The sequence below is a fragment of the Sceloporus occidentalis genome, unplaced genomic scaffold (assembly GCF_023333645.1).
Source record: "Sceloporus occidentalis isolate IW3139 unplaced genomic scaffold, rSceOcc1.0.p SCAF_13, whole genome shotgun sequence".
NCBI classification, from domain to species: Eukaryota; Metazoa; Chordata; class Lepidosauria; order Squamata; family Phrynosomatidae; genus Sceloporus; species Sceloporus occidentalis.
Window position 1 is genome coordinate 1153567 of NW_028316993.1, and position 27416 is coordinate 1180982.

The 27416-nt window shown below is 47.2% G+C and overlaps 1 protein-coding gene across 3 annotated transcripts; it reads left to right on the top strand.

Moving 5' to 3' along the window:
• Positions 1-368: 368 nt before the first annotated feature.
• AKT2 (AKT serine/threonine kinase 2) lies at positions 369-27320 on the top strand. 3 transcript variants are annotated; one of them, XM_089479306.1, is made up of 14 exons: positions 369-641; positions 10730-10846; positions 14691-14819; positions 15468-15579; positions 16006-16159; positions 16410-16541; positions 17479-17544; positions 18054-18122; positions 18426-18548; positions 19672-19800; positions 20160-20374; positions 21210-21297; positions 21485-21587; positions 21803-27320. In XM_089479306.1, exons 2-14 carry the CDS (start codon positions 10801-10803, stop codon positions 21880-21882), a joined length of 1446 nt encoding a protein of 481 aa, XP_089335432.1. In that variant the 5' UTR covers positions 369-641; positions 10730-10800; the 3' UTR covers positions 21883-27320. The 3 variants fall into 3 exon arrangements, with proteins under 3 accessions (XP_089335432.1, XP_089335430.1, XP_089335431.1); XM_089479304.1 differs by lacking the exon at positions 369-641 and adding an exon at positions 6900-6976; XM_089479305.1 differs by lacking the exon at positions 369-641 and adding an exon at positions 7057-7448.
• Positions 27321-27416: the final 96 nt, after the last annotated feature.

The window sequence follows — 27416 nt, forward strand, 5'->3', positions numbered from 1 at the left end:
CTGAACCCTCCCTTTCCCCCTTCAGTAGTGGTCCCCCAAGCTGTGCCCTTTAAGAGCTTGTGGACTTCAACTCCCAGAAGCCTCTGCCATGTTGGCGAATAGAATGGGATTCTGGGAGCTGAAGTCCAAAATCAAAGAGCACAGTTTGGAGGACCACTGCCTTACAGCTAAGAAACAGACACGGCTCTGAGGCTGACAGGGCTCCTCTTCTCCAGAGAAGAGCCTTGTCAGCCTCAGAGGCTTGCTGCCTTGAGGGAGGGCCATTCAGACCTTGCGCATGCGCGTCGCCCTCACTCCCTCCGCCCACGCAGGCGCCATCGTGACTTCGCGTCCGACTCCGCGCATGCGCCCTGGGAGCAGCTAGGCCCGCGCATGCGCAGGAAGGCCAAAGTGGCGGCGGCGGTGGTAGTAGTAGTAGCGCTGATAGCGGCCGGGGCTCCGACTATCGTCCCCCCTCCCAACCGTGTCAGACGTACAGTGGCCGCTTTGGGCCTTCCTGCATGCGTAGGCACGGTCAAGGGGGCGGGGTTTCCGAGGGAAGCCCTGAGGCGGCGGCGCTAGTGAGGATGGGCCTGAAGGGACGCCGGTAGCAGCAGCAGCAGCAGCAGCAGCAGCAGCAACAGCAGCAGCAACAGCAGCAGGTGAGCCTTCGAAAGAGGGAGCGGATGGCGCTTCAAGGCTCCATGAGGCGGCCCACTCTTCATCCCCCCCCTTTGTGAGCGGACAGTGGTACTGCCCACCTTGGCGCACGCGCAGAAGAGGCTAAGCCTCAGGCCGCGAAAGGGAAAGAGAGGGAGGGGCTCAGAGTGGAGTGGAGCGAACCATTGGGGGCCTGAACGCGGGGGGAGGGAGCGGGTCAAAGCGCTGCCCTGGAAACGTGGAGGGACTCCTTTCTCAGGGTGCGGCCCTATTATGGCTGTGAAGGCCGGGGAGCGTTGTTGTTTTCCTCTCGCCCTTTTTTCCCAGACGCCTTTGCGCGCGTCGCTTTGGGGAGTCGAGGTCTCTCTCTGTCTCTCTCTCTCTCTGCCCCGAAGCGCCGGCCTTCTGGGAAAGCGGCAGTGACGTCACTACAGGGCTGCAAGGGAGGGAGGGAGGGAGAAAGAGGCGAAGGGGACAGCTGTGTCCAATGGAAGGAGCTGTGGGCCATGGGCCCCTAGAGTTGGGAGGGACCCCCCCAAAGAGCACCCAGTTCAAGCCCCCTTCTGCCATGCAGGGACTCCCAATCAAAGCACCCCCCTTGACTGATGGCCACCCAGCCTCTCTTTAAAGACCTCCAAGGAAGGAAGCCCAAGGCATACTGAAGACACATAAAACCATCGAGTTGGGAGGGACCCCAAGGGCCACCCAGCCCGACCCCCTTCTGCCATGCAGGGACTCCCAGTCACAGCAGAGGGCCATCCAAGGCATACTGAATGAGTCCAAAGCCTCTTGAAGATACATAGGATCATAGAGCTTGGAGGGATCTCTAAGGGTCCTCCAGTCCCACCCCCTTCTGCCATGCAGGAACTCACAATCAAAACACACACACACACACACACACCCCCAATAATGGCCACCCAGCCTCTGTTCAAAGGCCTCCAAAAAGGGAGACTCTGCCAGACTCCAAAGGAACCTCAGCAAGTTCCTCCAAATGTGCCTCTTTCTCCTGTGGCTTGTATCCATTGCTCTGGGACCTCTTCTTTGGAAACAAGCTTGCTCCCTCCTCAATATGGCATCCCTTCAAATACTTAAAGAGGGCTCTCATATCACCTCTTAAGCGTCTCTTCTCCAGGCTAAACATCCCCACCTCCCTGAGTCCTTCCTCATAGGGCTTCATGGTTTCCTGACCCTATTTCGGTTCCCCTCCTCTTGACACGCTCCAATGTTTAATTGTGGTGCCCAGGACTAGACACACTGTTCTAGACTGAAGCAGAATCTTCCTTTGACCTAGACACTAAACTTCTGTAGCTGCAGCCTAAAACTGCAATGGCCTTTTTAGCATTCTGGTCTACTAGGATTCTTAGATCTATATGTAGTTACATGGATGACCAACCTGAGGCTGTTGTACTTTGGCTGCACCATGAACCACTAGAAGAGTCAGTGATGCAGGAAAAAGTGGAGAGAGAAGGAGTAAGAGAGAGGAAGACCGCAGACCAGATGCATGGATTCAGTCAGGAGTCCAGTGTCATGGCTGGAGCATTGGGCTATGACTCTGGGAGACTAGGGCTTGGTTGCTGGCTTGGCCATGAAAACCCACTGGGCGACCCTAGGCAAGTCACATTCTCTCAGCCTCAGAGGATTGCCATGGCGCATACACACACACACCTCCAGAAATGTGCCAAGAAAACCCTGTGGTAGGGTTTGTCTTAGGTTGGAAACAACTTGAAGGCACGCAACAACAACAGTAAGCAGAGAGGTGGAGGATGTGGGGGAGAGGTTTGGAGAAGCCTCATCATCTGAGGAAGTAGACTGAAGTCAACGGAAGCGCATGCTGCCAACTTCTTTCTTTCAGTTAGTCTCAAAGGTGCTACAAGAGCTCTCTATCCACAAGGACCCCACATGAGTTGGGGTCCACTTGAAGGCAGTTAACAACAGGGGGTTGCTGGGTTTATGCCACCTTGCTGCCCTTCCTTGTAAGGGCCATGCATGCGTCTCCTCTACTTCACCTGCTGGCTTTACAGAATCCTCAGGGGCATCATTGCTGATGGGCTTCCAATGAAAGCATTGCTGCAGTCCCTGATGCTTCAGCATAGTTGCTTCCAGGCACTGCTTTAGATGGCATCAGGGAGAGAGAGGAAAGCAGGAACTGGCAGCGCAAAATCCCATGGACCCTCCAAGGCCTTTTTAAAGATTCAACTATGAATTTGGGGTGGGGCTGCTGTGCACCCCAGCACAGGTTTTAAGTAGGTTGAATAACGGAACTGTGTGGCTTCCTTGGCTAGTAATGACCTCCTGATGTGTTATATTAGAACTGTGTATAAACCTGGAGGTTGCGTCCTGTATCATCTTCCCTGCAAAGTCCATTCACTAACAACTGCTCCAAGGCTGTTGTGGCTGAATGGGGATTTTGCATCCAAGTGTCTTGCGTGGCGTCTCTTTCTTACACACACATCCCATTGAGGCACAAGATACAAAAAAAATTAGCAAAAGGCAAGCCAAGGAAGTGGGGGGGGGGGAACACTAGAAGCTGTCTGAGAGGTTCCAACATGTGTTTTCGTCTTCCGCTCTTTGCCCACTAGTACTGCCTCTGGTCTTCTTTCAGCTTATCAAATCCTCACAGCCAAATATCTCCACAATACACAAACACTCATATGCCACCTTCCATATCTATATCTATATTATATATGTGTGTGTGTAACTATATATAGGTAGATGTAGATAAATATAGATATAAACACTGTGTGTGTGTGTGTGTGTGTGTATATATATATATATATATCCCCTGTCTATCTCGCAAACATAGCTCTAATTTTCTACCTTAATTTTAGCTTATACTTTTTAGCCTATATTATAAGTTATTTTATATTGTGAAGTTGAAGGCTTTCATGGCCGGCATCCATAGTTTTTTGTTTTTATGACTGGGATGTGGGCTAGAGTAGGGGATTATTTTTAAATGCATAGTTTATGTTTATTGAATTGTATGGTTTTTCTTCCTTGTAACCCACCTTGATTCCTTCGGGAAAAAGGCAGGCTATAAATAAATTATATTGTTGTTAAATTATTATTGTTATTATTATTATTATTATTATTATTATTATTATGTCTATAGTCACATTTCTGTGGGCATGACTTGGAATGGGGGCATCCCCCAAAATAGCATAATTATCAAGCATGGTGGGCACCCCAAGGAAATGCAAACATAGCAATATGACAGTTCTAGGTGTGAATGATTTTCACTGTCTTACTCCCTGCAATGCTGGAAATCCTGGGACTGAATTCGAGGGGATTCTTATTTGAATGGGTAGCGTTTTCATTGTGCCTCTCTGTTCCTTTGCAGCAGTCCTGAGACACTGGAAGTTGTGGCTGCAAAATATAAAGTGGCAATAGAGCAACAAAACTTGGAGGCAGCTCTCACTGAAAGGGGTTAGGGGAAGCCACAGCAGTTAGACAGTTAAGGTGCTGTCACCATTGGAGGATGACTCTTCCCCAGTTGAAGGATTTGTTCAGACTTGGCTTGTGAACCTGAAGGCTCTGAACCACGTGTGAAAGGCAAGCTCCAGTTGGGCTTTGCTTGAGGCTTTGCTAGTCTGTTTCTTATGTTGCACTGGGGTGGACTGTAGCGTGCCTGCTCCTTTCAAAGTCACACGTATGTCTTTCTAGGCTTTAAAGTTCAGGAGCAAATGAGTCACTACAAGGTTTCTGCTCTCCCTGAGGATCTCAATGCCAAAGTTGTTTGCTAGGTACCCATTTCTCCACTACTAGCTGGGCATGTTTTTGTTAGCTTTACCATCACACCTGGGCACCAGGCATCTGGGGCTATTGTATGTGTGATGTGTGCTTATCTGCCTGCACCGTGACATGTACATAAAACCACCTGCCTTTCTGTTCCGTCAGTCTTTTATGTCTACTTCCCTTGGTTGCGGGGTTTGTGTGAAGTAGCTGAGTGGAATTTTTTTCTCTCCTAATAGTAGCCCACTCTGGCTGCTAAAAATAGCTTAGAATCGGTATTCGACATTTAGGAAATGCACTGGCAGGCAGGAGGGTCTCTTACTCTGGGGTAGTGCACTCACTTCTGCCTTTCCAGCTGCCCTTGGAATTTCTGTTGGGTGTAGCAACAGCTAGACTTGAAATTCCACTCTTGAGAGAGATTTTGAAGAGGGAAGTGTCAGCTACGGGAGCCTTCTTGAGGAAATGAGAGGGCACTGGGTCAGGGAGTAGCGGGCAGGATCCCTTGAGTGCCCATTGGCATTCTTTCTTAAAAGTCTGTGCCAATACTCCAGAACAAGCTTGACAAGGAGTAGTCGCAGCATCCAGTAGTTGGCAGCGCCGGCATGTTGAAAAGGTGTGATTCCACACGGTGCCTTAGTAATTCGCTCACACCTCAGCTTGCACAGATTACCCAAAACAGTGCAAAAAGAGGGAAGGTTGCTGCTATTCCTTTGTCTGTGGAACTCCAGCCAGTCCTATGGAAGCTCCCTGATCTACTGAAGGAAATAGCATTTCCCTATAATGAAGTGTATTAACTCATTTCGGGGCTACTCTTGCTCCAGATTTTCTTAGAACCCCCTAATTTGGTAAATCTCAACTGACTAAGTAGATATGTTCCTGCATGTTACTCCTTTAGCAGAAAATGTGTTACCAGAGGCATATATAACATTGAAAGCATAGGGATAGGTTTCTTCGTGAGAAAGAAAAGCAGTTCAACTGATCTTGGAAACTAAGTGGAATAGCCCTAGTTAGTGTGTGGATGGGAGACCACCAGGTACCCAGTTTAAGCTTTACTGCAGGTATGCTTCTGCAACCTGATACTAGATGTCTATGTTTCTCCAGTCTTCCTTTTTACCTTTAAAGGTATCTTCCTGACGTGTGTTTTGGATTTTGTTGCTGCGTGGTCAGCATAGGTACCCCGAATGTATAACTTGGTGTTTGTTTTAACAAATGTGCCTGGGACTGATAAATGCATACAATCATGTCCTAAACATTTGTCTCTCTCTACTGCAATACTGGGAAGAGGCATGTCTCATCACAGGGGTCTTTCAGTGAAGTTTGTGCATGAACTGAGATTGCTCCCATATGTCATATCGGTGTCTAAATGGCAAGGTCAGACCCCAGAGTGTTGAACCACAGGTGGAATTGAGATTTGCAACCAGTCCCTTTTAAAAAGAAAGTTACTAGCAGAACCCAACCTGTTAATGGACAGGTTCATTTTTAAGCAGTGGGGAGGCTTGCATTTCTGTCTTTTCCAGCAAGATCTGAGAGGGATCTGGTTCAAAGTAAAGATGCTGCAGCTTTCTATTAGTACAGTTGGCCCTCCGCATTTGCAGCTTTGACTTTTGCAGATTTGATTATTTGCAGTTTTGATTGATGCATTCTCTCTCTTGGAATCTCTTAGGTCCTCCGGCACAGTTCTGCTGGAAGTTGACCATAGAGTTGTGTTGGACAACCTAGAAGTTCCTAGCCAAAACACTTCTTTGTAAGTCTTCCAGCATGATTCTGTGATCAACTTCTGGTAGATTTTAACCACAGAGTTTCACTGGAGGACCTGGAGATTACTATAGAGGTGTTCCCTTAGGTAAAAACAATGTTTATTTATTATTATTTGTGGTTTTTCCACACTCACAGGGATCTTTCACTCCTAACCCCGGAGAATGTAAAGGGACCACTGTAGTAGGTAGTGGTAGAGAACTGTTTCTGGAGCCCCTTCCCATTTCTGACATATTGAGCCCATGTTCACTTGACATGGTTTGCAGCCAGGGTATGTCAAGGCCCTTACCATTAACATACGTTGGGTAAAGGTCACAGCCAGATTTGCCTTCAGTTTTCCTTTCTCACTTGTGTCTGTGTGTACTGAAGGCAGAGGAAAGCCAGGCAGTAGTATCTTGACTCACATGGCACTGTCTTAGTGGAGGCAAGGGTGAGCTTGGTGGGGGAGATGTAGCTCAATTTAGCCATCTCTGTTTGGTGCAGAGTATGGTTCCTGGGGTCTGCAGCAGTGATGGGTAGCAGCCGCCTCCTGTCTTCTCCCTTCTTATCTCTCTTCCCCTTTGCTTTGACGCTAGGCAGTGTTTTATTTCCCTTCCCTGCTACATGGTCGCCCTCCCCTCCCGTTCATTGGGGTCACATCCTGGACTGCTGTAAACAACTCTAGGGCTTGCAGTGTCTGAGTCACACATGCTCTGCAAGTCAACAAGTCTCCCCCTCCACATACACACACCCACGTGGGATGAACGTGCTGCTCCTGCGTATTCAACCAGGGCTACCGGAAGAGGAATTGGGATTAGCTACAGCTGTGGCTTTGTGCCTTTCGGGATGGAGAAGCAGCCTGGCAGCTTGTGCGGTAGGGAGAGGTGTACCACTGGAGCCAGGGTGAGGGACAGGGCTGAGTGGCCTAGTGAGAAGGCTGGGTTGATGTCTCTGCAGTTCTGTTCAGGGAATTCCCCCAAAACGAAAAAGAGAGACCTTTCTCAGATAAGTGTTGCCCCAATGAATGTGAGGGCCTTGGGGGTTGGGTGTGTGTGTATATGCACCATGACCACAGCCATTTTCATACAACTGTTACTTGGTCAGACTTTCATCTAATAGCCAGGAGGGCTTCAAGGGTGGTGTGGAATGTATTTATTTTTCAAACTGTGGCTTTGCAGGTTGTGGAAACACCACTTGATCTTGTATTGGAGCCATGGTTCCAGCCTTTCGTCATACCTACTTCTGGAGGTTCAGCATCTTTGTTTCCTCTCAGTCTGTGGGTCTTACTGGGTCCCTTTGCCTCTGAAGCCTCAATCCAGCTGTTAGTCTCAGCAAGGGTAATTTATGTAAGTACTGTTTGAGACAATCCCATGGATTCATTGGCTCTGCTTTAGCAGGAACTAATAGCTGGAGCTGCTGTGAAAGCGTTATCTGTGTCTGTACTGTCTTCCTAAGGGGAAATGGTAGCTACTTGGAATGCTGTCCTGTCATGCGTTTCTGTCAAGAGCCTTGTTTTGGGGAATTGTGGCCCAGAAGCTTTCCATCCTTCCATTGGATACCTAAACAGACTGATTCAGAAGCATCAGTAGTGTGTGCAGATACAGTTGGGTTTGATCCCAGCTTCTTTAGTTGCAAGATTTTAGCAGACTGGGCTGGAGGAGTTGCTTTGAGGAGAGCTGAATCAGACATTGATTTCACTCGGTGTGCCCTCTATCATTAATCCTTTTCCAAAGAAGAGAACATTTGAAGGCTGGTATTTCAGCATCATCTGCTTGTGGGAAGACAGGGCACTGTGGCTGTTTTAGCTGATAACCGTTCAGATGGTAGTGCTACCATGTATTGTGACAGTGAATTACTGAGATCATGTCTTTTTATATGAAAGCTATCAAAGTCTTGCTTTTTTGTTGTTTGAACAGGTAGTTGATAACTTTATCTGATGCTGAAAAGGGAGAGTATCTCTCTTCCTGCCTACTTTGTCCAAATGACTTGTGAGTTTACAGACCAGTTTTCATATTTCATCATATATTTTTCTCCCTAACTAATGATCCATATGACTTACTCTATTGGACTGTGAGAAGTGTAATTGGCAGAGCATCACATTCCCTTTAAAAATCTTATGAGGAATATATACATCTGGGAAAAGGTTTACGTAAAGAAGTATTCATAGAACGCACCTGCTTTGGTTGTATTGAGAGCTATAGTCTGCCACAAAGTGGGCAGAGTATTATGTGACTCTGTTGGTTCTGCTGAATCTCTCACCAGTTTTCAGTACTATCAGTGGTAATATTCTGCTTTGTTAGTTGTCTGGAATGGAATGTGAAGGGGCCATAGTATAGTACTTTTGGTTTTCTGATGGTGACACAGAACGGTATCCAAGTGGGCCTCTGAGATTCGGAGGCAGGAGATGAGGGTCCTGGTATCCTGGCAGTATCTTGCCTCCCTTTCATTTGCTCCTCTTTTTCTTTTTCCAAGCAAATGAGAGCCCTCTCTGCCAGTCTCTCTGTTGGGGGCTTGGTGAGAAGCCAGGCTTATGCAAAGGGGAGCAGCCAGAGGAGGAGGAGGCCAGGGAGCTGGCGACTCTCCTTGCCCAGCATGCTGCAGACCTCTGCCCTTTGGCCCATATCTCTCCTGGCCAGCCAAAGCAGAGGGAATGTTGCTGGTTCAGGCATTCTGCGGGGTCCATTTACACTCTTATGTAAATGACGCTGGAGCCCTATCATAACACCACCCCAGTTGTCGCTCTTGTTGTGGGTCTTGGCCTCTGTGGCAACAACAAATGCCTCCACATCATTGCACAAATCTCCTCCCATCTGGGTTGGGTGTCAGCTTTCCCTTGTTAACCCCAGCATCAACAGCGAAGGGGGTGGGGGGGACCAAACTCTGGTTACAGAGTGATACTTGAATAACACGTGTAACTCGTATGCTGTGGATTTTTAGCTAGGTTTGTTTTAACTGTTGTAAACTGCTTTGAATCCCAAGCTGGAAAAAAGACGGGCCATTATAATAATCATCCTCCTTATGTGCAAAGGTTGCAGCCCTGTTAGGTTCTTCTTGTCTTACGTTCGCTCTTATGCACAGATTTGAGGTGAACCAGAACATCTTTTTAGATTTTTAAGGCCCTCTGGAAATGAGAATGCACTCAGTCTAAGAGATTTGGGTGCTGCTCATGGGCTTCTGAAGACCCCCATTATTGTCTCTTACTCCAGGGCCTGGCATGGCTTGATGGAAATGTGCCTGGTTCTGTAGCTGCATGACAATTTGTCCAGTAACAAAGAAACTGCTTACACCAAACCAAAGGATCCATACAGTCTGTAAACCAACAGTCACCCAACAAAAGGCAGTCCTTTGCCCCAGGGGAGCAGATCCCAGACTTAGATGGAGGAGTGGGGAGATTGCTTGATTTGGCAGCCCTGTGACCTTTTAAACAAGTTACCTCTTCATATTTACATTTAAAAGTTCTACAGATCTGAGAGATATGTTCCCCAGGCTTCTTGCATGAGGCTTTAGCTGTCAAGTTGGAACAGTCCCACAGGTGGATTGGAGAGGGTCTTTCTGGACTCCTCCATCCTTCAGTTCCTGGCCTTTCCTGAGGACAGAGTGTGGGGTACCAGGCAAACTTGTGTGGTGGTCACCCATTGACTTTGTTCTCTTAGCCTCCAAGCTTTATATGCACCTGCGTGCCAATGGATCCAGCCTTCCACCCCACCAAAAGGCATGGTGAAGTCCACAACTCCAACCTCAACATAATTCCGCAGTGCACTCCAACATCACAGGAAGACTGACTTGTGGACAGCCCACCCCCCGCCCCCCATTGCAAATGTCTATATGGCTAGAAATGTGTTTGGATCCCCTCACCGCCTAGTTAATCCCATCAGGTGCCTGGGATTAATCTTTCTCTAGCTATTTGTTTTTGCTGCAAAGGCTCTTTGATCTGAGCATGTGCGGTTCCTTGGAAGGCCCCTTATCACTTCTGATAGCAGGGCAAGTCGCAGGGGCAGATAAGGCCAAAAGGGAAATTGAAAACCGAGGTGTAAACATTATGGTGAGTGGGGTGTGTGTGGGGGGTGCTTTCTCTCCAGCCTGGTCCTGCAATTCAGAAATGTGTGTCATGTTCTTCATCCACATTAATTGTTCTGGTCTTTGAATACTTGCGCTAGTGAGACCGCGGAAGCTTGCTTTTCCTGGCCTTCTCTTTTCTGCCCAATTTTGGCAGCAGCAATTCAGTAGCCATGCCGGACCCTGCTAACCTTGCTGTGCCTCCTAGTTGCACAAAACTGCTTGCTTAGTCTCGCAAAAGCCCTTGGTATTAGGAAGGGGGGGAGTGTGCTAAGAAATCTGTATTGCCATAAGGCAGTTTTTCTCAGCTGAACGTTCTGGCTATTTCACAGCTACTGGTGGGATGCTCAAGTTCTGTGGGGAAAAGGGATGGTGTCTGGCTCGGGTTCCTTGAGAGATCTGTTGTACTTAGAGACTGAGGTTGTACTGTCATGTGGAAAAGACTGGACACAGAAGTGGTGAGAGGAGCATATTCTGGGGTAGTCGATGTGGTTTTAGGGGTTATCACTGGCTTCTTGGAGCCTCTGTTCCCCCAGCTCTCAGGACAGCCACTTTTCTCTACTCTCCGCAGGTCACCAGTTGGCCCACAGTTGTTCAACTGGCAGAATCTAGACCTTTTCAGCTTAACACAGCCGCGGCAACATGAATGAAGTATCGGTCATCAAGGAGGGTTGGCTGCACAAGAGAGGTAAGCAGTGAGACTCCCCAACCAACCCCAGGAGGGAAGGTGGCTAAGTGAAGCCTTATTAAATTCATTCTTTCCTGATAATGAGGTTATTGTCACATTATTGGGGGGGGGGGGTTCAGAGATTTGTGTGATATGGAAGCTTGCTCTGATGAAATGGACTGTTTGTAAGCTGTACATTGCTAGATGCATGTTTTGGTTTTTCTTCCAAGTTTGTGCTGGATACTTTGGGGTTTTTTTATTCTTGGCAGAGCTTGGTTTCTGTATGTTTGAGATGGTGCTGCCACCACCACATCTAAAAGGTTCCCTGCCTAAAATGCCCTCCTGTCCAGGTTTGCAAAGCAAAAGATCACAGATATAACAGTGTTCTTTGTAGCTATCGTGCTTTGGAGATACATCAGAGCCTAAGCTTGAGCAATTTCTGGGAATAAAGCCTGCTATGATAACATTATCACAAGCCTTGGAAAACTGTACACACTTCTGGTCACTGCCCCTAAAAAAGAAGGTTGGAAAACTCTAAAGGGTGCCAAGAAGGGATAGTGACATGGTCAGAGGGCTAGAACAACTCCCCTGCAGGGAGCATCATAGAATCATTGAGTTGGAAGAGACCCCAGAAAGAGCCACCCAGTCTAACCCCATTCTGTCATGCAGGAATTCTCCATCAAAGCATCCCTGACAGATGGCCATCCAGCCTCTGCTTAAAGGCCTCCAAGGAAAGAGACTCCACTACACTCCGAGGAAGGATTGTGTTCCACTGTCGAACAGCCGTTACTGTCAGGAAGTTCCTCCTAATGTTGAGCTGGAATCTCTTTTCCTGGAACTTGTATCCATTGTTCCGTGTCCTTGTGTCTGGAGCAGCAGAAAACAAGCTTACTCCATCCTCAGTATGGCATCCCTTCAAGTAAAAGCAGCACAGTTGAGACTGTTTAGCTCAGGAGGAGGGTGAATATAAGCATTTTATGGAGAGAACCAGTGAGATCATCACTAGCATCTAAAGAGATCATCCACTGTATTGGAAAGGTTAGAACAGGACACACAAATGAAAGCTCTTACTGTATATACTCATGTATAAGTCTAGAAATGTTAGTCAAAAAATTGACCCCAAAAAACCTGAGTCAATTTATCCACAGTCAATGTAAGTACTGTACTTTCAACTCTTACAAAAAAAAGAACCATTCCCTGATGATAGACAAGAGTATAATCTGTCCTGACAGCATTGATCCCCCTTTTACTCTCTCATCCATCTAGCCTTGAGTGTGAGCACAAACAGTTACGGCTGCTGGAATTTTGTAGGTCTTTGGCATTCTTTTCTTTAGATCCTGTGTTACATGCCCCTAAGTTTTAGCCTCGACTAACCCACAGGTCATCTCAAAATCTATAATTTTGGCCCCCCAAACTGCCCTCTACTTATATATGATGTCGATTTACAGTTGAATATATACTGTATTTGCACTGGTCAGACTTGAACTGTGGAATCAGCTACCTCTATACATAGTGATGGCCACCAACTTAGATAGATTTCAAGAGGAAGAGGCTGGTTCATGGGACTAGTAGTGGTTTCGAATTGTTGCTGATAAGTATGAGCAGGAGGTGTTCTTATGCTCCCATTGTCATTCATTTGCCCACTGGGCAATGGGATGCATGGCTAGCTAGGACTTGGGACTAATCCAGCCGCAAGGGTTTGAATCAGGAAGCTGAGGCAGGGAATTTGATAATGTCCTAATGCTATCAGGAGTTTCTACTCAGCTAATGGGCAATGCTGATGGTTCCCCCCCCCCCCCCCCATTGACTGCCAGCTAGGTGACTGCATCATGCAGATCTTATTAATCATGACGTTTCCCCCATGGCTTCTAGCAAAGTGTGGAGGGATTTGGCTTGAAGCTGGTCTATCTCTCCCTCTATCCCTGGGGTTCATTGTTCCTTTTCTGGAGGCAAGCTTTGCAAAATAAGTGATGGCTAAGCCATGAATCTGAGGATAGAGCTGTCTGCTAGGGGGTACATCCACTCTCTGGCTGGATGTTTTGGATCTCTGGCCAGGATGAGAGCTGGTTGGCTAGAGGCTCTTGCTGTTTGAGCCCAGCATTGGATGGTCAGGCATGCTCCATCCAGCCCCAGTTTCCTCTCACAAGGCAACAAGAAGCCTTCTGCTAGTTGGTTCATAACAGACAAGGAGGTACCCTATGGAATTAAGGAGTAGCTAGATTTGGAGGATTATTTGTCCATACTACAGAGAATCCTATGGCTCGTGAAAGATGAACATATTTTTAATGGCATAACTTTTCAAGCTAAGAGGCTTTCTCCCACACCTCCCTTGTGTTCTACTTTGCTTTGGCTGGGAGCCTAGACTACTACTGCTGTACTTGCTAGCCTTAGGAGGAGCCACACGGGTGGGCATTTGGGCAGCTGCAGAATCCAGGATGACAGGTGGCACCTGTTAGCAACAGGTAGGTCTGTCACAAGAATTCTACATATTGCTGCAAGCCCTTCTGTCCTGAAATACTTCTTTGTCTTTCTTAAAGTCCTCTCTTTCTGTCTACCCCCCCTCCCCATACTGGCCCCATGGCAATCTCAGCTGTCTCCTGCAGTGTTTCCCCTTGTTCCCCCGCCCTTTGTGCTGTAGCTCCCAAGAAATTCCTCTTCTGTACATACAAATATAGCTGGCAGCTGGTGGTGGAGGCTATTTTGGTACCTGGAGCTGGGTGCAGTTTTTGGCTGGGCGGGGCTGAGCTAGCCCTACTGAAAGAGACTCCCCCTGTTGTACAAAGTTCTGTGAAGCTGTGAGGAAAACTCAGGACTTCACTGAAAACCAGTCATTTGCACAAGAGACATTTCTACTGTCTCCTGTGCAAAGTTCCTTGAAAAGGTTTTGTTAGGAAACAGCCTGCAAGCACCATGTATAGATAAATGGAGTTGAAAACAGAGCTAAAAGCCAAATATTTGGGAATGTATAAGGAGCCTGCTGTGAAGGTCTTGGTGTTCCTTTGAAGGAACGTTTGGTCAGGACAAAGGAGAGTTTGGTCATGTAGGAAAGGCCCCACATGGAATTTTGCCAGACCACAACACACAAAGTTTATGACTCTGGAAGAAGAGATTTCATCTTATAGTCCATGAACATGTGGCTCAGCCTCTGCTGGCTGTTAACTGAAATTGTCATGATATTCAGGCCACAGAGAACGGGCTGAATTTTGCACTCTGGATGTTGTCTCTGTGACAAGACAAGAAAAGAGATCTTAAAAGTAGGGCACTAAACGGTGTTTGTCTTGGATCTTCCAAGCAACCTGACACAGCAGCTGGGCTGATTCCTTAAATTACTTTGCATGTTACCAGGATACATTCAACCATGCAAGCTGTACAACAAGGTCCCATCTTTGTTCACAGAAGAATGTGTTATGCATGAATGACGTACATACCCCAGGAGTCCATCTGAACCTTTTTCAGGTCCATTAATTGTGGGAGTGTGATCTCAGGTTTGTTCCTCTGCAAACTACTGTTTTTCCTCTGTCATGTCACGCAGAACCATCTAGTAGATAGGGCAATAGGGAAATAGATCTTGTTCTGGGTCACTTGAGGGGAGAGAGATGTTGAATGTTATGTCTCAGGTTGCTGAACCTGTGTTGATCAGTTTCTGAAAGCAGCAGGACAAGAGAGACTTGCCAGCTGCAGCAGGAAAGTAATGCTGAACTGCTCACAAAAGATGAAGTGTAGTCAAACCATCATGGCGCAGGGGCACATGCCACACAGAATGTCAGTGTGAACAGTTGTAGCAGGTATTGTAAAGGCCGGCTGGATGTTGCACTGAATCCCCACTCTGAAAAACTCCACATCTGATCCAGATGCATTTTTCCAGGTGAATACATCAAAACCTGGAGACCCAGGTACTTCCTCTTGAAGAGTGATGGGTCTTTCATTGGGTATAAGGAGAAGCCGGAAACAACAGACCAGAGCCTTCCCCCCTTGAACGACTTCTCTGTGGCAGGTATGTCATGCACAGGGACTTGAGGACGCTGACTGAATTTGGGCAGGTGGTAGGATGCTTTCTTGGGTCTCCAGGGAGCTCTCAGAGATGTGAATTCCTCTCTTGCCCCTTAATAATAATCCTGTGCTAGGAATGGATTATTCTCATGTTCCTTACTGGAACTTGTGTGCTCAGGAGTATAAAGGAGTCTCAGTTGTGTGTGAGAGACAGGACCGCACAAGGTTTTTAGTTCTTTTCTCTTGTATCCCCTACCAGGAAAAAGCCATGACCTAAATAAAATAAACAAATTATTCTCTTGAAGTTGAATTGCCCCATAGACTACTTTGTCTTGTTCCTCTTTCTTGCTGATATGTTTTCTTTCTTTCTGTATAAGGGCAAATCAAGTGGCTTGTTATCCATCCAAGTTGGGTGATGGCTTATCACAGTGGTGTCGGTGGGGAATCCCATTACATAGGACTGGGGCAGCTGGAAAAGTCCTTAAGGTCCACTTTGTGAGGGTGCATATATATAATTCTTGAAGCAGAAAGCTGGGCTAGGCAAGAAAATGAGAGATTAGCTGTTGGCAGGGGTATATCTACTTGAGGGTTTGAAGGTGAGGAACCACTGAGAAATGACATAAAGTATCTGTCTCCCTCATCTGCTTTTCAGAATGCCAGCTAATGAAAGTAGAGCGCCCCCGTCCTAACACCTTCATCATCCGTTGTTTGCAGTGGACAACCGTTATTGAGAGGACGTTCCACGTGGACTCCCCAGATGAAAGGTGAGTGGATGAGCACAAATGAAGTCATGGAAAAGGATAAATCCAAAGGCAAAGAGGAGAACAAGGGTTGCTTCATCTTGCTCTCTCAGCTCCTTTGACTTCTTGGGATTCCCCATTGTACAAGTTGTTTCCTTACCCATGAAGGTAGCAGTGCCATGTCTGTCCCTAGCACCTGAGAATCAGACATCTTTTGCTCTTAAATATAAAAGGAGCATGAGGGCTACCAGCCATTGACAAACCCATAGATTTTGCTTAGCCAGCTTCTGACCACCCCACTGTCCCCTAAGCCAGTAAACGTTGTAGTCCACTGTATGAGGGAATTTCAGATGTCATAACAGAAGGTGTTGATTTTTAAGTGTTGAAGGAGTGTTCATTCTTTCCACCCTGGATGTTTGCTTGACTCATAATGGGCTCTTGTTTCCCCAGAGAGGAGTGGATCCAGGCCATTCAGATGGTTGCCAACAGCTTAAAGAACCAGGAACCTGAAGAAGACAGGATGGACTACAAATGTGGCTCTCCCAGTGACAGTACAGGGGCTGAAGAAATGGAGGTTGCCGTGACAAAGACCCGAGCAAAGGCGGTAAGGGGAACCATTGCGGAGGGCAGATGATTTTATTCTACTTTGGCTTATTTGGGACCAGTATAGAGGAGAACCTAATGCTTGCACAGAGTGGGAACTAGTCTTTGCTCATCTTGGTAGTGCTGTCTTAGCAGTGGATGTGGATATCTCATGTTTTTTTCTGTTTCAATTCTGATTTGAAAGTCCTGAGTCTGCTGATGGGAATGAATTTGATTACTATGCTCTTTCTTTGTTGTCTTTTGATTAAAAGACCATGAATGACTTTGACTACCTGAAACTCCTTGGGAAAGGCACATTTGGGAAGGTCATCCTCGTGCGGGAGAAGGCCACTGGACGCTATTATGCCATGAAGATCCTGCGCAAAGAAGTGATCATTGCCAAGGTATGGGACTCTGGCATGCATCAGTAGGGTGAGGCCTTAAATCTCAAGGAGAAGCACACTCTGAGTTACATGGGTTGTTGGGATTTAGTGTTGCCTGCAAATATGTGCTGGCAATCTGTCAAGTTAAGATTTTGTGAGAGAAATGGGAGGCCACTAGTGAAACCAGGGTTAGTCAAGCTTTACGGATCAAGCTGTAGAGAAATAGGGATTCCAGAATTCACTCTATTTCTGGATTCTTGTAAATAAGGCAGAATCCAAAGAGCTGTGCATACAGATATGAAGGAGTATGGAGGTGGCCATGAATCCCCTGGTCCCCTGGAAGATCATTCTTCCACCCCCGATCCCGCTGCCAAAACCCTCCAAAACCTATTTCTAATTGCTTTCAATTCTATTGTTAGTTTAATTCTATTTTTAATTTTTGTATGATGTGAATTTTAAATCTATATCTTTGTTTACCTTTGCAAACTTCTTGCTTCCCAGACTGGGAAAAAGGCAGGATATAGTAACAGTCACAACAATAACAACACCAATAATAAGAATAAGAATAGTAACAATAGATGTTGAAACTTGCAGAGTAGTTCTGGACTGGCTATCTCTGAAAGGGGATTGGTTTCTTCTGGCTTGCAGAAGGGTTCTAGGTTGTGCCAAGCCACCCCCAATTCCCACCTAGCTGAGGAGGGGTGCAGCTATTCAACTGTAGATTGTCAACCTAACAATCCTTCTCACATTAATCCAGCCATACAATTTAAGGAACCCTAATTTCAGTTCCTGGTGTACAGGGATATGGATGCAGCCTGGCATTCATCACATGGAGATCAGCAACTTCTTTAAGAGTTTAATGAAAGCACTCTCAGAATCACAACTGGAGATGAGTATAGATGGCCTATTCCTTTTTGATTGTGCAAATCAAGTATCAGTGCTCTTCTGTCTTTTGTAGGATGAAGTGGCTCACACTGTCACAGAGAGCCGAGTCCTGCAGAACACAAGGCATCCCTTCCTCACGGTACTTAACACTGAAGAGCTTGGGGCCCTTCAGCAGTCCAACCTGCTTGCTGTTCACCTTGATCCACCGTGCTTATAGGTGGCTGCCAACCTCTGGGTGGAATCTGGAAGAATGGACTGTTGGTTCCTGGGTTGAAAGTGTTGCGACCCACTGAAGCTTTGATAGGTTCCCCTTAACCCTTGAAATTGTAGTGGTTCCCAGTACATTATTCACGCCATCTTTTATCACCAAAGAGGTCTGAAAGCTGGCTGTGTTTCTTATGTTCCTTGCCTCATTCTCCAGTGAAGCCATAAGTCTTGAGCGGAGCCAAGCATCCCCTACATCTGTTTCATGGTGTGTTTGGCAGCTTGCGCCTGTCTGCCACAAGGCTTTCTTGTGTGAAGTTAACTCCCTTCCCTTCCAGAATGACTGGCACACAAGGGGAAGATGTATTGAGATTATGGTATCTCCTGAAAGGAGGAGGACACAGCTGCTCTTTCACAGTAGTATCTGTTAATTCACATTTCTAGGCACTGAAATATGCGTTCCAGACCAACGACCGCCTCTGTTTTGTCATGGAATACGCCAATGGTGGAGAGGTGAGTGCCTGCTGCTAAGAGGTCTGTTGCCCTACTGTAGGCCATGCAAGGAGATTGCCTCACTTCTCCACAGCTGACCACAGGGATTCCATAGAATAAGCATTTCTCTCCAGGCCTTGTTCTTTGTTGCAGGAGGGAAGTAGGGCCTGGGTGGTTTCTGCATCTTATGATTGATAAACTCAGCTAGCTAGAACCTTATATGCTAAGGACAGTTGGAGCCTACACAGGTTGCTTGTCCACAGTTCCTCAGGGTTCCAGCTGTTCACAATGTCCCTTTGGGGCATGTCTGCCTTCCCCTTGCAGTTGTTTTTCCACCTTTCAAGAGAGCGTGTCTTCACTGAGGACCGTGCACGTTTCTATGGGGCTGAGATTGTTTCTGCCCTGGAATACCTCCACTCCCGGGATGTTGTTTACCGTGACATCAAGGTAAGATAGAAGAGTGTAATTATTGGGGGTATCATTATTGGTATGACTCCTTGTTCTCTGAAGGACAGAAAAGGAGGAGGTTTGGTGGGCTTTCTTGAGGGGGAAAAATCCATATTCTGGTGACCCCCACATTCTCTATTGTCAAAAGTTAGATTTCAGATGATAGTAGAGTGCTGAGCAGGGCTTTCCACTCAAATCCTAGAACACAAAGATGGCCCAGCACTCTGTGTCCAAACTATTTTGGGTCTTGAAGTTCATGTGAACTGAGCTGAGGAACAGCCTGGGAATCATTAGAAGTTTTTGTAAGGAAAGTTTGAAGAGTTTTTAGCTTAGAAAGAAGTCAAGTAAAGGGGGGCATGATAAAGGCATGTAAAATTCAGCATGTGTTGAGAAAGAAGAAATACGTTTTCTTTCTTGGGTTCATCCACTAAAACAGAATGATGGAGTGTTCAGGGAATATAAATGGAAGTCCTCCTTCACACAGGCAAACTTTAAACTATGGAATTCAGTATCACACGGTTTAGTGGTGGCCAACAATTTGGATAGCTTTAAAAGGGAGTATAGACAAATCCATGGAGGCTAAGGCTAATGATGGCCACTAGTCATCTTGGCTGTCTGTCACTTCCACTGTCAGAGGCAGCATGATTGTCTACTAGTTGTCAAGGATTCCAAGTCCATCAGAAGATGCTCTTGCACTCCCGGGCTGCCTTTGTGCTTTCCAGAAGGGGCGTTTGTTTGACTATCATGGGAACAGTATATTGGACTAGATGAGTCTGACACAGTTTTATGGGTTTTACATGCTTAATAATAAGAATGCCATCTGCTCCATCAGGCAGATCATTGTCAGCATCCTGGCTCCAAGGCTCTGTCCCAACAGCTTACTAGTGTACATTGCAGCAGTGCAGCTTAAATGGCCATCAGCATGTTGCTCACTCACTCATAAGCCAACCTAAAATACAATTTGTGCCTGTAAAATGCATTTGAGCCTGCTTGATATTTTCTGTTCTCTCTTTGTTAATCCCAGCTGTTGATAGCACATGTGAGCCTTACAGTTTGGCTCCCTAGTGACCCTGGAAATGTTTCTGCCATGTGGGATACACCATGCCTTTTTTGTGTCTTCCAGCTGGAGAACCTCATGCTGGATAAAGATGGACATATAAAAATCACAGACTTTGGGTTGTGCAAAGAAGGCATCACAGATGGTGCCACAATGAAGACTTTCTGTGGGACGCCAGAGTACCTGGCCCCTGAGGTAACAGAAATCCCCTTGTTTGTAGAGTTGACTTGCCCAAAGGTTTCCAGTCCCAAACAAGCAGAGAAGTGGGTAGTGGAAATGGAGGGCCAGTTGTCTTGGGAAGAATCAGACCAGTGAGGAAAGCTGACTTTGCAGTTGAGATTGTTCCATTTCTTCATGGGGGCTGGTGGCACACCCTTCTTGACTGTCAGGTTCTCATTATATGCTTCATGAGGGGGATTGAAATCTCTTGGACCACAGGAGTACCTGAGCATGACAGGTGGTTGCAAAATCTGCACACACTGGCAAAGCCCCAGAGACAATGGCAGCCTCCTCTCCCCAGCACCAAGTCACTCTGTTCTTCCCTCCAACTGTAGGTGCTGGAAGACAATGATTATGGGAGAGCTGTGGACTGGTGGGGCCTTGGTGTAGTCATGTATGAAATGATGTGTGGGCGCCTCCCCTTCTACAACCAAGACCACGAGCGCCTCTTCGAGCTCATCCTCATGGAAGAGATACGCTTCCCACGCACGCTCAGCCCTGAGGCCAAGGCTCTTCTGGCAGGACTGCTTAAGAAGGACCCCAAACAGAGGTCAGTGATGGCCAAGTGAGAAAGGGCAACAGCTGTCCTCTGGTTTGGTGGCATGCTAGAGAGGGAGGGACCTCTTCCTGTGGCTTGCATTCCAAGTGGATCTCTGGTCAAGAAGCATGGTTGAACCTTGATTCCTCTCTTCAGATTCTAGAGTTTTGCTGAATTGCCCCTTATGTCAAATGAACCTTGTGGGTGGATGTATTTTGGGTAGACTTTGGAGTTCTTGGTGAGAAAATTTGGCGCTACATTCAAAGAAAGAGGCACGCCCAAGGGAAAGGTGTAGCATATTGCTATGATGGGGAAAGATCAGCTTTTGGGACATGTGTGCCCCACCCCCAAAGGCTTTTCTTCAGGCCTTCAGATCCCCACAAAACTCCTTCACCTAGATCTTCCAAATTGGGGGTGATTGAGTTGATCTGTTGATGCTTTAGTACTGGCAGGTACCTACATTCCCTTTCAAAAGAAGATTGGCTGAAACAGAAACTTCCAATTTGGCTTTTGTACAATTTTCAGGGGGTGCAGCCTACTTTGTAGATTAAAATTGGCTCCTCTACCTTTTTTAGTTGCCCAACATAGCTGTTTGATTTTACCAAGGCATAAGGGAACAGGAGCTGGAGACATCCCCCCCCCCCCCCCCAAGACTAGTAGAATTGTCGCTACTGTTTCACTTGAGACTGATTGTTCCTCTGATGGAGAACTGGTGTTTAGGCACAGATACTTCTGCTTGAATCTTAGGTCTTTCATCATAATTCATGTTCATGTGTATGTGTGCACTCCACCCCCCACACACCCAGATCTTCCAGTAAAGTGATCATGGAACCCTTTGTGTTTCCAGGCTGGGGGGTGGTCCCAATGATGCCAAGGAGGTGATGGAACACCGTTTCTTTGCTGCCATCAACTGGCAAGATGTAGTTCAAAGGAAGGTAAGGGGATGACAGTGTCTTGTGTAGCTCTCTGCCTCAAGAGTAGCTTGTTTTCCTTCCTCTCCTCCCACAGCTCTGGATGTTGCCTTCTGGACACCATTTTTCTTTGAAGAGATATGGTCCAAGGTTGTGGGAACTGTGTGTGAGCAAGCAGGGTAATGGAACAAGTTGTCCTTTTTCTTTCCAGCTCATCCCCCCCTTCAAGCCCCAGGTGACATCTGAAATCGACACTCGGTATTTCGATGATGAGTTCACAGCACAGTCAATAACCATCACGCCACCTGACCGATGTGAGTAGGGTGCTGTAGGTCTGGCAGCCACACACCTCTGATACACAGCCAGTCTACATGGGTTGTACTAACCCTAAGAATTGCAGGGGGAAGTTACTCCCTCTTGTTCGGTACTTGACAGTGACAGTATGAGTGGATTATTATTATTTATTTTGGCCATGTTTTATATTTCCTTCAAACACCAACTACTAAATCACTGCTCTCCTTCCCTGCAGATGATAGCCTGGACTCCTTAGATGCTGACCATCGGACCCACTTCCCCCAGTTTTCTTACTCAGCCAGCATACGGGAGTAGGTGGGGAGCTTTCCATGGTGGACCTGAAGGAGAGACAGACAGTTGAGGGTGCCAGACAGCAGAACTCAATGTGGGGGGAAGGTATATGTTTCCAGTTCCTTCCTCCCACTTTCCCCCAAATAGCTGGTCCTGCAGCACCCCAGCTTCCGGAGGGACTGAGCAGACTTCCTTGTGCCTGCTGCACTCAGCCTCCTACAGCCAGGCCACAGGGCAGGTCCTGCACTTGCCACCATCAGTCAAACCGCTTGGAGCATTGGAGTCGCTCTACACCTCGTCCTGCTGACCCTTGCATCCCTGATCACCAAGCCTCACTTGAGTTTTGCAGGAGAATGGACTTTGGCGTGTTTCTTCCATCGCTTTTCACCTATCTGTGTCCTGCCATGGGCTTGTGTTTGGATGTTTGCTTGCAAAGCCACCCAGGTGGGAGGAAAAGGATGTGCTAGTGCTGGAACATTTGTGTGAAGCCAGGGAACAGCTTGCTGGAAAGTCAGGGAACCTGTGGAATGGAAAGAACCTTTTGCAGTATCAAGTTGATGTGCAGCATCCAAAGGCACATTTTATTGGGTTGGCAGCTGCTCTTCTTCAACATTGCATGTGGATCATGGAGTGCACAAACCCCTTTGTTAGGGTGATGTTCACAAGCAAGACCCCAGGTGGTGGTGGCAGCAGTGTCTACTAGGACACTAAAACAGGCATTGTGCAGCTGAAGGAGACCCCTCACCAACAGTTTTAAGTTTGCAAGAACCTGACACAGCTTTGCAAACTCATATACCCCTCTTTGACCTTCACCATCCTCAGAGAGGGAATTGGCCTAGAGCTCCTGAGTGTCTCTTGTTTGCCGCAGAGGTGGCTGCTGGGGTGCAAAGGATGACTCTTCCCACTCCTGCTTCTGCTGCTACGTGTGGTTACCAAAGCAATAATGGCTCCTTTCAGGACTGTCTTAACCCAAGGACAAAGCATGTTCAGTGTTCCAACCTCCTGTTTCTCAGCCCTGCTCACCACCACATCTCTTTTTTTACAACACAGTCGGCCAGCAGGCCTGGGCCTCCGGTGTAGGCATGGGCAGCAGTGACCATGCAACATGAGCCTCATACTGGTGGCAGCAGGCAGCTGCAGCTTGCTTGCCACCCTCCACTTCTCTCAGTATAGCAGGTGACCAGGCTGACTTGTGTGTGGGTGTAGCTGCCATTGGTAGGAACACTCCTGGTGCCCCTGTGAACAGCCAGAAAGTCAAAGTGCTGCTAGGGCAAGGAACTCAAGGTCGCTGGTGGACACCTGATGGAATTGGCCCAATTTGGATATTTTTCCTTGGCAGATGTTGCTTGGTTTGGATGGTTATCTGAGAGGCATCAGTATCTTCCTTTTCTCAAATGCTGGTGGTGCACCTGATACACTGTGTGACTGCTACTTCTCGAGGGAAGTTGCCCTCTTCCAGTTGCATGCAAAATGTTTGCCTGTCTTAACCGTGAAGTCAGGAGAGATCAGGCCCAGGTGCTGTGTTTTCCAGCTGGCCAAACACCCCAGCAAATTTCACAAACTCGACAGATGCTTTCGACAAGAGAGAGTGTGTGTATGTGTCCCCTGTTAGGGTCAGCATAGGGCAGCCAGCTTTCTTAGAACCAATATCTTGGCTTTATTGTCTCTAGAGATCCCTTCTGCCCTGGTCTCAGTTGCATTGCTTGCAATGCTTCCCTTCCTTTTACTGAGTCTGGAAGAGCTGGCCTTCCCCTGCTATACTATTGTCTCATTAGTTTTTTCCATTCTTAAATGCTTTCCCCCAGCAAAGATATGTCCCACCAGTGTTTACTTTGATGGGAGAATTAGGAAAAATGCTTAGGAGGACACACTTTAAAAGTTTCCCAAAAGGAACAGGACAAAATTAGAGATCTGCAGTCAGCCAGCATGTTTGGCTGTTGAATAAGAAATCCCCATGCCCCCAGCAATCCTGCCCTTTTATTCTTTGTGATCTGGTCATTTTTCATCGTCACGCTTCCAGTGTTTTCTGCCCTTTGCTCTCTCCCCACCACACACATGCACACAGAGCAAGAAAGATTGAGCCTAATCCTATCCATGTTCAGTGACAAGTTCCCGTATGACTGTGTAGAATCACAGCCTAACTAACTTACCATGAATGTTTTTGAATACCTTGTGTTCTTTCTGGAGCCCTGTCCACATTTGAATCCTCAGTCATTGTGGCTATTTCAACAAAGACATTGTTTGCTCTGGCAGCTATTACCCAGACAGCAAAAGCAGCCCAACACCTGAGCCTTTGCCAAGATAAGCTGCACCATTGAGGTATTGAGCCATGTCTGTGGCAGGAGTTTCCCCGTTTCCCTCCTGGAGGGGTTATAGGAATTGTGATAATCCTGTGCACATTTAGCAGGAGTAGACCAGGAAAAGTGGGAAGTTTTATTCTGAGCATCTAAGGTTAGATTATAACAAAGTCTAGATCTCCCTCTTTCAGCCTGGGCTTAGTGCATTGTTTGGTTTTCCATTAGGCATGGTATGACAGTGGTCTAGTCGCATCTTAATAGTTGGGGCAGGATAGGCAACTACATTGTGTCCCAGTTCAATGAGCAGAATCATTGTAGGAACCTGACTCCTATGGAAGTTGCCGTAAGAACCACTGGTCCACCCAGCCTAGAATTGTCAACTCCGACAAGGAACTGCTCTCCAGAGTCCCAGGCAGGGGTGGAGTGGTTGGACGGCCTCAGTTCTACGATGCTGCAACATCCAGGAATCATGACAAGGGGCTTTTGAGTCCAATGTGGGCACTCCTTGATGTTCCAGTCTTTTCCTGGGGGCAAGTAGTTTGGGCACAAGAATGTCTGGAGGCAGGAGCCACTGTCAGGGCTTTTTGGAATTAAACACAAGCCAAAATCAGCTAGGCTTCTAAGATATTTGTAGAATTGCTTAGTTAGCAGGGACTACTGCATTTTCTTGAGGTCCTTTCAGTCGCTGACTGAATACTAGACAAGATCAGTGAGAGAAGAGAAACACAGGAACATTTATTTGCAAACTTCCCTTTGGTGAGGAGTGGAACTCTACTGTAAAAACAGCTGCCATTTGCTGGAGCCTGTCTCTTAGAGCAGAGCTTCCAAAGTTAACTGATGTGCAGTATTTCTTTCCAGTGTGTGCCAGGGACCGATACCATATATGTTGCCTGTGGGCTCCAATTGTTTGTTTCCTGGACCAGCAGCTGATTGCTCATAGACCAGTATTGGTCCCTGAATCACCTCTTTTGAGTAACACTGCCTTAGACCTTGTATGTCAATGCCTGTTGTTTGCATTGGGAAACAAGAATGAAACCTCTCTGTGGCCTTCAAGCAGATCTTTGGAAAGTACATGGGGTACCATTGCCCTTTACACCATGAGAGTAGCCTTTTAAACAGCTACAGCTTTAAAGGGCCTGAGGTCTTTTGAGCCAAAGGAGCCCCTATTGTGCTTTTAGGAGTGACTGTTGGCGATGATCTACAAGCCACCATTCTCCAGGGGTTGCCAAAATTATCTCTACTCACACTACCTCTTATTTGACAATGGAGAAGAGCTGCTCTGGCCCCAAGGTGCTAAACCTGCCTTGCTGTCCAAGCAAGAGTGCAAAAGCCTTGTTCCTCAGAGCTTGCTATTTTTAAACATAATGAATGACTGAGGGCCTCCTCTTCTGGGTCCACCCTTGCTTGGTGCTACACAAACCTTGCAGGGGCTATGATCAGTTTTTTTGTGGGGTGGGGTGGGGAAAAGCAGGTGTAAGTACCCAGTAACTTGGCATCTTGGACAGGTCCAGATGCTCCATGCTCACAGAGGCCTCTCATTTCTTGAGCAATGGCTGCTACTGCCTCTGCTGCAGACCCTTCCTGCCATTCTGGAGTAGTGAAAAATCCTGTCTTCTTGTGAGAAGGCACAAGGAGAGGTGACAAATCCTGCTTAGTTGTGAGGTAGCAGCTGGCCAAAGTTGGGACAGACCCAGCAAAAGCAGGGTGGGTTCTGCTGGGGAGTTTACTCACTCACTGGCCATGTCGCAAGTCCTCTGGCCACACTACAGAAGTCTTTCTGTGATTCTCTGAGCCCTCTAGCCTTAAGATCCCCTTTAACGGGAAGCATTCCTGGGGTGCTTTCAGCTGGGTCCTGGTGATCTTGGCTGATCACCCCATGTTCTTACCTCAACCCTGCCAGTCATTTCCAGTAAAGCTTCTTCCCTGCATTAGGAACAGATGTAAGAAAGACATCTGTTTGAATGTAAACACACTTCTGATCCTCCCACCCAGCTGCAAGAGGCCCCCAAATGTCTACCAAGCCACTGCACTTACTCAGCTGATGGGACCCAAGATGTCCCTAGCTAGCAGGTGGCCCATTAGCCTGCCTTGTTGTTACAACCTCTCCAAAAACACCTTTGGAAGCAGCAGCTACAGACTGTACAAGCTTATAGACAGGTAGCTCCTAGTCTTGATGGTGATATTTCCCCCTGTTGGGTTCACAGGCAGCTGGCTGCCTGAGCATAGCCATGCTGCCCAGGGTCAGGGGGAAGGAGGCAGAGGTCGCTTCTAAGGTAGCCCTGCCATGCCCTTTTGCCATCTTTTGTCACCTGATGCCTAGCGGCACTTCATTTGTGTGGGCTCAGGCTGGAACTGGCTCTATAGCTCCGAATTGTTTGAGGGCATGGTAATGCCCCCACTTCTTCCCCCTAGATGGGTGGAATTGGATTCTGAACACAGCAGCTGAACTTCAGCCTGTGCTCCATGGTTACCCCCTTGGCCTTCCATTTCATGGCAAGCCTTCCTTTGATGCCCACCTAAATCCAAAGTACCAGCAGTCTTAGAGCCTCAATTAAATGCTTTGTGGGTTTTCACAACTTGGTCTGCATTCACCCTTCAGGAATCAAACTTGGGATTGTAACCGAGGTGTATAGGAACACTTGGATCCCCAGACTACATGCTTAAATTTGGGGTGAAACCCAAAGACAGACTTTTAAAGAAGAGCAACATACACACACACACACATACGCTTGGGGAGTGGGGTCAATAAAAGGATATCCCCCTCCCAGTTGGTTTCTGTAGTTGTGGTAGTTGGGGTTTCTTAACTTAATACCCTTGTTAGCAGCTTTGGGGAGGGAAATGTTTCTGCTGATGTGCTGTGTTTTTCTTTGTGGTCTCTCTCTCTCCAGCTCTTGAAACCAACCCCACAGCAGCACTTGCAACCAGAGCCAACCCTTCTCAGGCGCTTGCCTGAGATCAAGAAATCCGGCTTGTAAAATAAGGTCTGCCTGAGAGGCGAGTACTCCAGAGCATCTTTTGTAAAAAGTGGCCTATCTGTAGGAGACACCTAGAAATGCTTGGTTTTCTTTTTGTTTTCAGTTGGTTGTTGTTTTTTAAGCCTCGGAGGTGCCTTCCTCTGCCCTTGGATTTGTACGGTACAAGCAATAAAAGGTTTTGTTTTCTTTCTAGGATGTGTGCTTGCATTCTTGCTGTAATAAGCTCTTTATTTTAGAAATCGAAGGCAAACGCCACCTGAATGTATCTTACCGAGAAAACGCTGAT

What these genes read in the sequence shown, in the direction of transcription:
- AKT2 (XM_089479306.1), top strand. Translation starts at nt 10,801, where the DNA reads ATGAATGAAGTATCGGTCATCAAGGAGGGTTGGCTGCACAAGAGAG. An exon ending in TTGTTTACCGTGACATCAAG is followed by an intron (nt 18,549 to 19,671) that starts GTAAGATAGAAG and finishes TGTGTCTTCCAG; the next exon opens with CTGGAGAACCTCATGCTGGA. An exon ending in AAGATGTAGTTCAAAGGAAG is followed by an intron (nt 21,298 to 21,484) that starts GTAAGGGGATGA and finishes TTTTCTTTCCAG; the next exon opens with CTCATCCCCCCCTTCAAGCC.